Below are 13,296 nucleotides of genomic sequence, written 5' to 3' on the forward strand. Positions count from 1 at the left end.
AGTACTTACTTTTTTTTTTTTTTTAATGTTTTATTTATTTCTAGGAGAGAGAGGGAGAGACAGTGTGAGCAGGGGAGGGTCAGAGAGAGAGGGAGTCACAGACTGAAACAGGCTCCAGGCTCTGAGCTGGCTGTCAGCACAGAGCCCAACGCGGGGCTTGAACCCACGAACCGCGAGATCATGACCTAAGCGAAAGTCGGACACTTAACTGACTAAGCCACCCAGGCGCCCCTTTCTTGGCATTTTAAGGGACAAGATGATCATGCGCATTAAGGCCATAAGTCATAACTGCTTGTCTGTGCATGCCAGATAGGTGAGGAAGAATACTTGGATCAGATCTTACTAATGAGAATTTGATGTATGTAGATTAAACTTATGTTGTATGGTTTAAATGTTAATGCTTTTTGCATTGCTGAAAAAATTCAACTTAGTAAAATTTAAAGGTCTTACTGGCTTTATTCAACACTTCAGTGAATTGGTCAGCATCGAGTGTGGCAAATAGAAAGGAGCTCTAAAAAGCTGTAGAAAGTGAAAAACTTCTTTTTTTTTTTTTTTAATTTTTTTTTTAATGTTTTATTTATTTCTAGGAGAGAGAGAGACAGCATGAGGAGGAGAGGGGTAGAGAGAGAGGGAGTCACAGACTGAAACAGGCTCCAGGCTCTGAGCTGGCAGTCAGCACAGAGCCCGACGTGGGGCTCGAACCCACGAACCGCGAGATCATGACCTAAGTGAAAGCCGGGCGCTTAACCGACTAAGCCACCCAGGAGCCCCTTGAGTACTTACTTTTTGAGGACTACAAAGATACCCAAAAGTATTTTATTTTTCCTGTCCTACCCCTAGAATCGTCTACTTTTCTAAGGAGCCCTGGTTCTTTTTATTGGGTATTTAGAATCAGGGTCTGGAGCTAGGTATGGTCATTGTTCCTGAGATGTCACTGCTTCTAAGCCCTCTCAGTGGACAGAACTGGGTATTTGCATGTATACATATGTGTGTACTAACCAGTGTATACATGCGTACCTATAACTGTTTCTATGTCTGTTATATATTAACCCATTAATTCTTAATCTGATTCACTCAGCATGTATGAGATGGTGTGCACTGTGAAACAGGTAATTGCTGGTACTTTATACAGCGCAGAAATGTAACTTTACTTCTTAGTTGTCAGATGCATGATGGTGAAAGTGAGTTTGGTCACCTAGAGGGATATTAAAAGGCGTATTTTACCAACAGTATCTTGAAATACAATTTTTAGTTTTAGTCATGCAAGTCAGTCAGGAATTTTCATTATGAACACAGTGTTTAGTTAATAGTTAGGTGCTCATCTCCTTAAGTGTATGACTTCTTGGCTCTTGGGACAGGTCTTATAGTACATTATATTCATTCTAAAAATGTAAAGAGATTTCTTCCAGTAGAATTGCACATTTATTTCATTGAGTTGTGTCCTGAAAATTATCAGATTTAATACTCTGAACTCGCCTAATATGACTTTCTAGAAATTGGCTTGATTAGTCATTTCCGTAAAAAAGGCATAAAAAGGTGATATTTCCTAGGTTAAGAAACTGAGATTCTCTGATTCTCATAATTACAGTGTATTACTTTTTTTATTTTAAAGTCTTTCACCAGTTAGCTTTTGAAGTCCGTGAGAAGGGGTGGAGCCATGTCTTAAGAAAGGAATTTATTAGCTGTTTGATTTTCCCTGAGACCATAAAATTGTATCTTGAGGCTTATTTTTTTCCTAGTTGGTACTGAAAGCATAATAATTTTGCTGCTGGGGGAAAGGGAGTGTCACAAAGCAAGTTTCTGTTTGTTGAAGAGAAGCGACTGATATCTTTGGGTTCATAGACCTTTCGGTAACTTAAAGGGAGGCCTTGGAATGATTGAACTCTCCCATTTCCCACTTACTTCCAAAAGGAATAGGCTGTTTACTTATTCATTATAGTGAGTGTGGTGAGAAGCATTCTTTGTGGATTTGGGATGGATTTTATCATTTGTTTCTCCCTGTTTGCCTTGGAATTGCCTTAGGGTGAACATTCCTTGGACATTTGTCATATCTAACGTATACTTCATTTGCAAAAGTAGTAGAGATGAAATTCAAGCTAATCACTCTCACTACTTGTTTTATATCTGGTTTAAGATTGAAGAGGGAAGAAGTTTAATCTTCTGACTAATGTAAGATATTTGTTTGTCAATTTTGTTTCTTTAGACAAAAGATTGACATTCACATCTTACATTTTCTTCTAACTCTAGCCATTTACTTTGAAAGAACAAGAGGAATTTTCTTGACTCAGTTTTATTTAAAATAATGTTTTTTTTTTTTTGGCTGTAAGCTTTTTTTTTTCTTAAATAGTTTATTGTCAAGTTGGTTTCCATATAACACCGAGTGCTCATCTCAACAAGTGCCCTCCTCCATGCCCATCAATCCCTTTCCCCTCTCCCCTACCTCCATCAGCCCTCAGTTTGTTCTCAGTATTCAAGAGTCTCTCATGGTTTGCCTCCCTCCCTCTCCCCCACTATTTTTCCCTTTCTTCTCCCCCATGGTCCTCTGTTAAGTTCCTCCTAAGCCACCTGTAAGTGAAAACATATGGTATTTGTCTTTCTCTGCCTGACTTATTTTGCTCAGCATAACACCCTCAAGTTCCATCAAATGGCCAGGTTTCATTCTTTCTCATTGCCGTGTAGTATTCCATTGTATAGATAAACCACATCTTTTTTTTTTTTAATTTTTTAATGTTTTATTTATTTCTGAGAGAGTCACATACACACAGTGTGAGCAGGGGAGGGTCAGAGAGAGAGGGAGACACAGAATCTGAAACAGGCTCCAGGCTCTGAGCTAGCTGTCATCACAGAGCCCGACGCGGGGCTCGGACCCACAAACCATGAGTTCATGACCTGAGCCGAAGTTGGATGCTTAACCGACTTGAGCCACCCAGGTACCCCAAACCACGTCTTCTTGATCCATTCATCAGTTGATGGACACTTAGGCTCTTTCCATGATTTGACTATTGTTGAGAGTGCTGCTGTGAACATTGGGGTCCAAGTGCCCCTATGCATCAGCACTCCTGTATCCCTTGGGTAAATTCGTAGCAGTGCTATTGCTGGGTCATAGGGGAGTTCTACTGTTAGTTTCCTGAGGAACCTCCACACTGTTTTTCAGAGGGGCTGCACCAGCTTACATTCCCACCCACAGTGTAGGAGGGTGCCCGTTTCTCCACATCCTCGACGGCATCTAGAGTCTCCTGATTTGTTCGCTTTAGCCACTCTGACTGGCATGAGGTGGTATCTCAGTGTGGTTTTGATCTGCATAAAATAATGTTCTTAAGAAAGTGTTGTGTGGAACAAAATTTAATCAGAATATTTTTGTCTAAGTGGAACATCATTTTTGACCTAAGTAAGAAAATACTGTTTCCGTATTTTTGTGTAGCAACCAGTCTACATCTGTATCATTTTTACAAATTGAGAGAATTAAGCATCATTTACTGCTTTGGTTTATCCTGTCCCCATCAAGGTCCCAATTTTGTCCAGGTACTTACTCCATGTTTAAGAATTCAGACATTTTAGATGATAATTATAATAGATCATTCCCTTAGCATCTTAAGGGAGTATGTAGAATATAATTTCCGTATGGTATAGTTTAAAGCATACTAGCTTTGGATTCAGGCAGAACTGGGTTCTCGTCCTGGCCCTTCTAGCCGTGATGTGACTGTGATCAAAATATTAAACCTCTTTGGCCTCTGTTCCACATCTGAAAAGTAGGAATAATATTGTTGATACTTTCAGGGATCGTTATAAGGATTGGAAATGAAGTGTTCTACCCAGCATAATACCTGGAGCAAAGGAACCTAAAAAAGATTCCTGTCATTATTATCATTTATATTTTACCTGTGTTTGTATCATCTTCCCCTGCATCATATATAGATACCCTAAGGTGCCGATAAGAATTTGTGCTTTGGTAGGCCTCTGCCTGTGTCACCAAACGGTACTAGACTGCTGTTGCATGTTTTGAATCAAAACAGCGTTTGCGGGGACTTTTGCTAGTTAATGAAGTCCATGGGCTTGATCACGTGGGTTTCGGGACCGCTCTGAATTTCTCTTTCATGTCTACCCAGAGACCTATTTTCCTTCTTGATTCTTGGCCACATTTTGAAGAGATAAGGTTATCATATAGTTAACAAATGGGCCAGATGGTCCTGTACTTGATGGAGTCACAGTTATTCTGAATGGCCATAATTCACCCCAAAAATCTGAGTATCTATGGTAAGTGCTATTCGGTAGTATAATACCAACTCACTTTAAACTAAATTTATGGGAGTGATGGACATGAAAGGGAAAATTACCAATTCAATTTAACTCTGAGCATCCATTTTAGAGTTAGTATTTTTACATAACCCCGATTAAGTGGTGTGAATGGCAACGCTCCCATGGTTTTCAATCCCGTATGTCCATTTGTGACTTACAAATTTACACCTTCAGGTAGATCTCACCCCAAAACTTCAGGCTCCTCCACCCCACTGCTTACCCCATATCTCTACTTGAACCCCTTAAAAGCGCCTCTCAGCTCTCTATGCTGCCTGCCAGCCCCTGCTCCAAATCTCCTGCCCCCACAGTCTTTCTTCCCTCAGTAAATGGCAGCTCCGTCCCTTCATTCGCCCAGGCCGCAAACCCTGGTGTCCTTCCCGACCCTTCTTTTTCACCCTGACTCTGTCACTCTGTCAGTGAAGCCTCCTGGCCTGGTCATTCCCTTGCTCCCGCGTCGACAGCTTCTCCTCCCCCTGCCGGTACCGTCCTGGGCAGCCGGCGTCGGCCGTGTTGCCGTGAGCACGTCCGGTGGTGTCCTGTGCCTGCCTCCGCCCCCGTAGTCCTTCTGAGGCCAGCAGCCTAACTGTTACTTTAAAACAAGAAGTCTGTCGTACTTAATGTCGTCGGGAGGTGGTGTCCCGTCTCATTTGGAGGAATGAAGGGGTCCTCTGGCCCCCACAGACCCGGCTCGCTCGCCGACGTCGTGTCCCCCTTCCCTGCCCCTTGTTATTCTGTTCCAGGCACACCGGCCTCCTGCTGTTCCTCTAACATGTCAATCACACTCTGACGCTAGAGGCTTTGCGCTTCCTGTTAGCTCTAGGTGAAACACTGTTTCCCCAGGTGGCCACTGGGTTAGTCCTTCACTTTCCTCGGGCTCAGGTTTTTCGTAGGTCCCCTTCTCCGCGAGGCTCACTGTGACCGTCCTGTAAAGAGTGTCAAGCTCACCCCCTCCTCACACACGGCTTCCCTGCCTTCGTTTTTCACCATAGCACGTTCATATATGTCGTGTGCGTCTAGTAGTCCTTCCCGTACTGTAGTGTAAGCTTCCTGAGGACCGACCCAGTTTGGTTCTCTGTTATCTTTCCACTGCCAAAAGTGCCGCGAAAGTGGCGGGCACGCAAAGAAGTTAATGAATTTCAGTTGGGCTTGGGGCATAATTTTGTCACCGCGGTGGCACAGCTGTACCGCCACCGCACGTAGGCATGCCTCGTCTCACTGCGTTTTGCTTTCCTGCACTTCCCACGTTTTGTGTTTTTTACAAACCGAAGGTTTTTGGCCACCCTGCATTGAGCAGGTCTTATCAGTGCCATCTTCCCAACAGATTTGCTCACTTCATGTCTCTGTGTCACATTTTGGTAATTCTTATAATATTTTGAACTTTTTCATTATTATTCTATTTGTTATGGTGATATTATTGTAATTGTTTTGGGGTGTCGCAAACTGCAGCCTTATATGACCACGAACTTAATTGATAAATGACATATGTGTACTGACCCTTCCACAGGCCATTTCTCTGCCTCTCCCCTTCTCCTTGGGTCTCCCTATTCCCTGAGATACAACAGTATTTAAACTAGGCCAGTTAATAACCCTGCAGGGCCTCTAAGTGTTCAAGGGAGAGGAAGAGTCACATGTCCCACTTTACATCACAAATAAGAAACGATTCGGCTTAGTGAGGAAGCCATGTTGAAAGCTAAGATAGGCTGAAAGCGAGGCCTTTTGCGCCAGATGGCCAAGTTCTTGAAGTGCTACTTCAGTGAACACACACATGATGAGAAACAAACAACCTTATTGCTGATGTGGAGAAGGTTTTCGTGGTCTGGATAAAAGATCATACTGGCCACAGCATTCCCTAAACCAAAGCCTGATCCAGAGCAAGGCCCTAACTCTCTTCAATTCTGTGAAGGCTGAGGGAGGAGGGAGGTGAGGAAACCGCAGAAGAAAAGTCTGAAGCTGGCAGAGGTTGGTTCATGAGGTTAAGGAAGGAAGCTTTCTCTATGAGTGCGAGGTGAAGCAGCAAGTGCTGATGTAGAAGCTGCAACAAGTTATCCAGAAGGTCTAGCTGACCTCATTAATGAAGGTGACTGAAGTAAACAACAGATTTTCAGTGTAGCGAAACAGCCTTCTATTGGAAGATGCCCTCTAAGACTTTCATAACTAGAGAGAAGTGAGGGCCTGGCTTCAAAGCTTCAAAGGACAGGCTGCCTCTCTTGTTAGGGGCTAATGCAGCGGGTGACCTGAGGTTGAAGCCAGCGCTCGTTTACCTGTGGATTATCCCAAGACCCTTAAGAATTCTGCTACATCTACTCTGCCTGTGCTCTATAAATGGAACCACAAAGCCTGGATGATAGCATATCTGTTTGCAGCATGGTTTACTGAATATTTTAAGCCCACAAGAAAAAAAGATTCTTTGAAAATGTTATTGCTCATTAATAGTGCACATGGTTATCCATAGAGCTCCCCCTGATGGAGATGTACGAGGTTAATGTTGTTTTCTTTTAAAAAAAATTTTTTTATGTTTATTTTTGAGAGAGAGAGAGAGAGTGTGTGCGAGCAAGGGAAGGGCAGAGAGGGAGGGAGACATAGAATCTGAAGCAGGCTCCAGGCTCTGAGCTGTCAGCACAGAGCCCGATGCGAGGCTCAAACTCACAAACCATGAGATCATGACCTGAGCCAAAGTCGGATGCCTAACCCACTAGCCACCCAGGTGCCCCAAGGTTAATGCTGTTTTCATGCCTGCTAACACAGCATCCGTTCTGCAGCCCGCGGATCAAGGAGGGTTTTCAACTTTCAAGTCTTATTATTTAAGAAATATATTTTTTAAGGGTGTAGCTGCTGTACATAGTGATTCTTTTGATGGATCTGGGCAAAGTCAGTTGAAATCTCCTGGAAAGAATTCAGAATTCTAGATGCCATTAAGGACATTCCTGATTCATGGGAAGAGGTCAAAATATCAATGTGAACAGAAGTTTGGGAGAAGTTGATCCCAACCCTCACGGATGACTCTGAGGGATGCAAGACTTCAGTGGAGGAAGTAACTGCAGATCTGGTGCAAACAGCACGACAACTAGAGTAAGTGGTTTCTTGAGGTGGAAACTACTCCTGGTGGAGATGCTGTGAAGATTGTTGAAATGACAACAAAGGATTTAGAATATTATGTAAACTTAGTTGATAAAGCGGCAGCAGGGTTTAAGGGGATGGACTCCAGTTTTGAAAGAAGTTCCACTGTGGGTAAAGTGCTGTCAGACAGCATTGAATGCTATAGAGAGATTGTTCATGAAAGGAAGAATCAATCCACCTGTCAGACTTCACTGTGTATTCTTTTAAGAAATTGCCACACCCACCCTAGCCTTCAGCAGCCACCACCCTGATCAGTCATCAACAGTGAAGCAACACCACCCTCCACCAGCAAGAAGATTATGACTCCTTGAAAGCTCAGATGATGGTTAGCATTGTTTAGTAATAAACCATTTTTCAATAACGTAGAAGGGTTTTTAGATATGATGCTATTACACCCTTATTAGACTACAGTATAGTGTAAACAGACCTTTTATAAAGCACTGGAAAACCAAAATGTTAACTGGACTTGCTTTATTGTGATATTTGCTTTACTTCATTGGGCTGGAACTGAGTCCACAGTATTTCTGAGATATGCCTGTACTGAAGTAGAGAGTAAATTAATAGAATAAAATCCATCTGAATTGTGAGTAGAAGCAGAAAACGTAGACAGAAAGGGTTAGCTCTAGGGTAGACACTTAGCTGAAAAGGCATGCCTCCGTGGAAGCATGGAAACAGTTCGTCAGGGAGAGTTTTATGCATGAGTTGAATAGTGTTTGTCTTACTTTGTCATAATGAGACGAATACTTTTCTTTGAACCGTCTTTGTACCAAATCTAGATCCTGGCAGGAAAAAAGAATGATTGTGGTTCTATTATTTCTACGTTATTTCTATTTCCCCTCAAAGGTGGTAATCCTTAAGTTTTTCTTTTTGCCTTCTTCCTGCTGTAGCTTTTATTTATTTTCAAACTTTTTATTGTGGAAAAGTTTACACACATACAAAACCAGAGAAATTAGTATGATGAATGTGCACATCACCCTACTTAAACATTTATCAGCTCATGGACAGTCGTGATTCTTGTGCGTATCTACTCATCCTCTCTCAACCCTGATTATTAATTTAAAAATATTTAGGTGGCTGGCGCCTGGGTGGTTCAGTCGGTTAAGCATCTGACTTCAGCTCAGATCATGATCTCGTGGTTTGTGAGTTCAAACCCCACATTGGGCTCTGTGCTGACAGCTCAGAGCCTGGAGCCTGCTTTGGATTCTGTGTCTCCCTTTCTCTCTCTGCCCCTCCCCTGCCCACACTCTGCCTCTCTCTGTCTCAAAAACAAATAAACACTTAAAAAAATAAAACATATTTAATATTAGCATTTAAAATATTAGGTATGCCTGTTAGTCTCAGGACATATTTTAAAGGGTCAAAGCATTCAGAATATGAATGGCAATTGATTATGATGTGAAGCATGGTATTTTGTAAATAGATAAGTAAGTAAGAATTTTTGGTGGATTTCTATAAAACTATGAGGCAGAATAAAATAGTTACTTATTTTTTCCTTTTAAGCCATTTTCTGCTCAGTGAAATAACCAACTCTTTGGTGGTGTGAGAGTTAATAGAGTGTTAAAAGAGCAGACTTTAGGCCAGTAGAGAAAGGGAAATTCAATTAAATAACACATCATTGTGGTAAATATTTGATATTTTTCTATGAGTCTTTTGATTTCACATGATGATATATGGGTAATTTTTTCCCCTGTTTTCTCATTGATAGATATTTGGATCGTTTCTGATTTTTGTCTATTCTGAAGACTGTTGCTTTGAACTTTCTTGTGTGTGTCCTTTGTTATATATTTCTTTTGGCATATATCTACAAGTGTAATTGCTAGATCAGAAAGTAGGCTTTCATTTATTCATTGGTATCATTAAAGCTAGTTTTAAATTGTTAAAATCTAGTCCACTTGTACCAGCCAAGTATGAGGGTTCCATTTGCTCCATATCCTCACCAACACCTGATGTTTCTGGTCATTGTAATTTAGCCTTCCTGATTAGTTTGTCAGTGAGATTTTTGAAATTATTGTTTTTATTTTTACTATTTCTTGGTTCTGTCAACCGTGCTAAAATTTACACATAGCAAAATACAAATAGTATGTTTGAATTTGGTCATTGAATTTTGGTTAGTGCATCCATCTGTGTAATCACCATCATAGTCAAGATCTAGAATGGTTCCATAACCGCGGCTCCCTTATTCTGCTTCTAGTCAGTCTCTCCCCAACCCCATACACAGTCATCATTCAGGTTTCTGTAAGCACTTTGTTTTAGGCTGTGTTTACATGGAATCATACCACGTACATTTATTCTTTTCTTTTGCTTCACATATGGTTTCTGTTTTTGTCTGTTGTTGCTTAAGTTGGTATATTCATTCTTTTTTGCTGAGTACTAGCTATTGTATGAATATATAAAATTTGCTCATTTATTCATCTGTTGATGAATTTGGATTATTTCCAGTTTGTGGCTAGCATGGTAAAAGCTGCTATGAACATTTGTGTGCAGTCTTTCTGCAGCCATCTCTTTTCATTTCTTTTGGGTACATGTCTCTGGAATTGCTGGCTTATATGCTATTTCTTTATAAGAAATCGGCAAACAGTTTTCCAGTTGGGTTGGACCACCGCCACCAGCCACATGAGAATTTCAGTTGCTCCACATCCTGGTTAGTATTTGGTAATGTCAATCCTTTTAGTTGGAAGCATTTTATTGGGTGTAAAGTGGTAACTCATTGTGGTTTTAGTTTGCACTTTCTGATGACTAGTGTACCTTTTCATGGGCTCAGTGACTCTTACTATAACTTTGGTGATATCTGTTCCATTTTCTAACCAATTTTTATTTTATTTTTTTAAGCTTATTTATTTATTTTGAGAGAGAGAGAGAGAGAGAGATCCCACGAATGCAGGGGAGGGGCAGAGAAAGAGGGAGGGAGAGAATCCCAAGCAGGCTCCGCACCGTCCGTGCAGAGGCCACTGTGGGGCTCGAACTCACGAACCATGAGATCATGACCTGAACTGAAATCATGAGTTGGGTGTTTAACTGACTAAGCCACTCAGGCATCCCTAGAACACTATATTTAATGGAAATGGAATTCTTGGTAGTTTTGCTTTCTTTCTGTACTTTAAAGATGTCATGATGTCAGAATATTATCTCCTCACTTTCATTGTTTTTATTATGAAGTCAGTGATGTTTTTCTTGTTTCTTGGAGCAGTGGCTCTCAACTGGGAATGATTTTACCTTCCTTTTTCCCTCTTCCCCAGGAGAACATTTGGTAATGTCTGGATATGTTTTGGTTGTCTCAGTCTGGGGGGGGGGGGGGGGGTATGCTGCTGACATTCCTACAATGCACAAACAGTTCTTTACACAAAAAAATGATTTGATTGAAAGTGTCCTGAGTGCCAAAGTTAGGCAACTGTGCTTTAAGGTAACATGTCTTTTTTTTTTTTTTCTGGTTGTTTACAAGATTTTCTCTTTCTTATTTGTTAACAATTCGATTAATATATGGCTAGGTTTTATTTTCTTTGTTTTATCCTTTTGGGGATGAATTTTTATTTCCTCTAACACTACACTATCGTTTTATTCATTTGTCTCTTTTTTCATCTTTTTCTTTAATATATTCATTGTAGTTACCTTGAAGTCCTTATAATGCCACTCTTTGGGCTACCTCTGGATCTCCTTCCATTGATTCTTTTATCTTTTGATTAAATGTGTTTTGAACATTGTTGATGAAATGTTTTTGAGACTGTGAATTATCTTCCTTTGAAAGATGTTGGATTCTGTTCTGGTGGCTAAACGATCAGCTCTTTACTTTTGTTCTGTCGGGGCCTTGTTTAGTTCTTAGCTGGGTTTGGTCTGCTTTACTTTAAAAGTAAAGTTTTATTTACTTTTCCTAAGGTGTGGCCTTTGTGAGCTAGGCTGAATGTCTAGGATCTTTACCAAGATGCCTGCGATTTGGCCGGGCTCAAACTGCTAACAGCTTGTCAGCAGCTTTGGGAATCTCACCTTCTCAACATCTGCTTCCTCCTAGGTCCTCATGTGTTTTTGTCTTAGGCTTTTGCAGCTGTGGAGATGATCAGGAATGGATGAGAATTTCTACGCAGATTTCTGGGGTTCTCCTTCTGTGGCTACCGTCTGTCTACCACCTTGTCCCTCCAATTGTAGCCATATTTGCCCAGAACTCTAATTTCTGTTTCCGCTCCATTTCAATGCCCAACTCCCAGAAGATGCTTCTAGGGAATCTCTTGGAGGAATGTTGGATCACCTCAGGTTTCTCTTCTCTTTCATTGGCTGCAGCCTTGTGTTGATTACAGTTCATGCTATAAACACTTGTTTTATATGTTTTGTTCAGATTCTAAAGTTATGTATGGTTAGAGAGTTAAGTCTTATGCCAGGTGTTCTCCAAGGCCAGATTCTGAAGTATCTCTATTTGCCTTTATAAAAGATTAACTGCATTTAAAAAAAATTATTGTGTGTCTGTGTGAGCGCACACACACACACACACACACACACGAGTGGGGGAGGAGCAAAGAGGAAGGGAGAGAGAAAAATCCCAAATCCCAGACAGGCTCCATGCTAGCTCTGAGCTCAGTCCGATGAACCATGAGATCATGACCTGAGCCAAAACTAAGAGTCAGATGCTTAACTGACTGAACCACCCAGGTGCCCCAAAGATTAATTGCTTTTTAAATCGGGTTTATTGCTTTGAAGAAATGCTGGTTTGGTTGCCATTATGGAATAAGTTCTGTATTTTACAGAAGCAAGTGTTAATTGGGAAAACAGCTTATGTCCGTTAACTTATTATGTATAACTTGACATCTCAGTTCCCGGTTGTATTTTTTGTGTTTCAAGGAATCATCTGCTACAGTTTGCCTTAGAGTCACCCCCCATATCCCCTGCTTCCTCCTCTTCAAAGAACCTTGCTGCCAAAGTACACACTCCTGTAGCCTTCAGACATTCAAAGCAAGGAAGCAAATTAATGGAGAATTTCTTGATCAGAGAAACTGGTGGTTCCGCATCAGAGTTGTCGATAAAAGAGAATGAAAGTAAATTCCTCCCTCAAAAAGAGGGCAGCGCTTCTTCAAAGACCAAAGAGACGCCTTCTGTGGAAAAGACAGCTCCACATTCCTTAGATGCTCATGTTCCTGAGACACCCTCTACGTCAGCCTTGAAACAGGCTGTCAAAGGTAGGAAATTATTTTCATGTATGTATTTTCTTAATGGAAATCTTTTCATCCCACATGACATAAGAATAAATCAGCATCTTGAGTGGGGGAAGGAATGGGAAAGGGCAAACCAGATTTCACATTATAGTAGTCTCAGAAATTGATGTAGGCAGCGCTGCAAGATATTTTTGGACTCTTTTGCTCTCATAGAATAGGGATTGAGGCTGATTGCTGGAAAAATGAAGCAGTTTTAATTAGCTCATATTTTAACTATGGCAGTAGCTGTCTATTTTTCAGCTTTTAATTTCCCCCCTCGTCTTTTTTTTTTTAATTTTTTTAAATGTTTTTATTTATTTCTGAAAGAGAGAGAAAGAGACAGCGTGAGCAAGGGAGGGCCAGAGAGAGAGGGAGATACAGAATCTGAAGCAGGTTCCAGGCTCTGAGCTAGCTGTCAGCACAGAACCTGACGCGGGGCTCAAACCCATGAATCATGAGACCACGACCTGAGCCGAAGTCTGATGCTTAACCGATTGGGCCACCCAGGCACCTCTCCCCCCTCATCTTTCATATCAGTTCCATTTCAATCTTAAAGAGTTCCTTTTATCTTATTATACCACTTTGTAAACACTTCCAAGCTGTTCTGACTGGCATTTATAGCCATAGACAACTTGACCCCTAATCTAGCTGTCTGATCTTATTTCTTATTTTTCCCTTTCAAAAACCTTTCTACGCTAGCCAAGGTGAT

At 41.1% G+C, this 13,296-nt stretch overlaps 1 protein-coding gene across 1 annotated transcript in view; it reads left to right on the forward strand.

The window, feature by feature from the left end:
* The window catches only part of RAD18 (RAD18 E3 ubiquitin protein ligase), a 107,092-nt gene that overhangs the window by 21,999 nt on the left and 71,797 nt on the right, over nt 1–13,296 (forward strand). The window contains exon 5 of the mRNA XM_039231276.1: nt 12,238–12,572. Coding sequence (XP_039087207.1) covers nt 12,238–12,572 — 335 coding nt within the window. The remainder of the gene's footprint in view (nt 1–12,237; nt 12,573–13,296) is intronic.

The sequence above is a fragment of the Hyaena hyaena genome, unplaced genomic scaffold (assembly GCF_003009895.1).
Source record: "Hyaena hyaena isolate Hyena2069 unplaced genomic scaffold, ASM300989v1 scaffold_56, whole genome shotgun sequence".
Taxonomy (NCBI): Eukaryota; Metazoa; Chordata; class Mammalia; order Carnivora; family Hyaenidae; genus Hyaena; species Hyaena hyaena.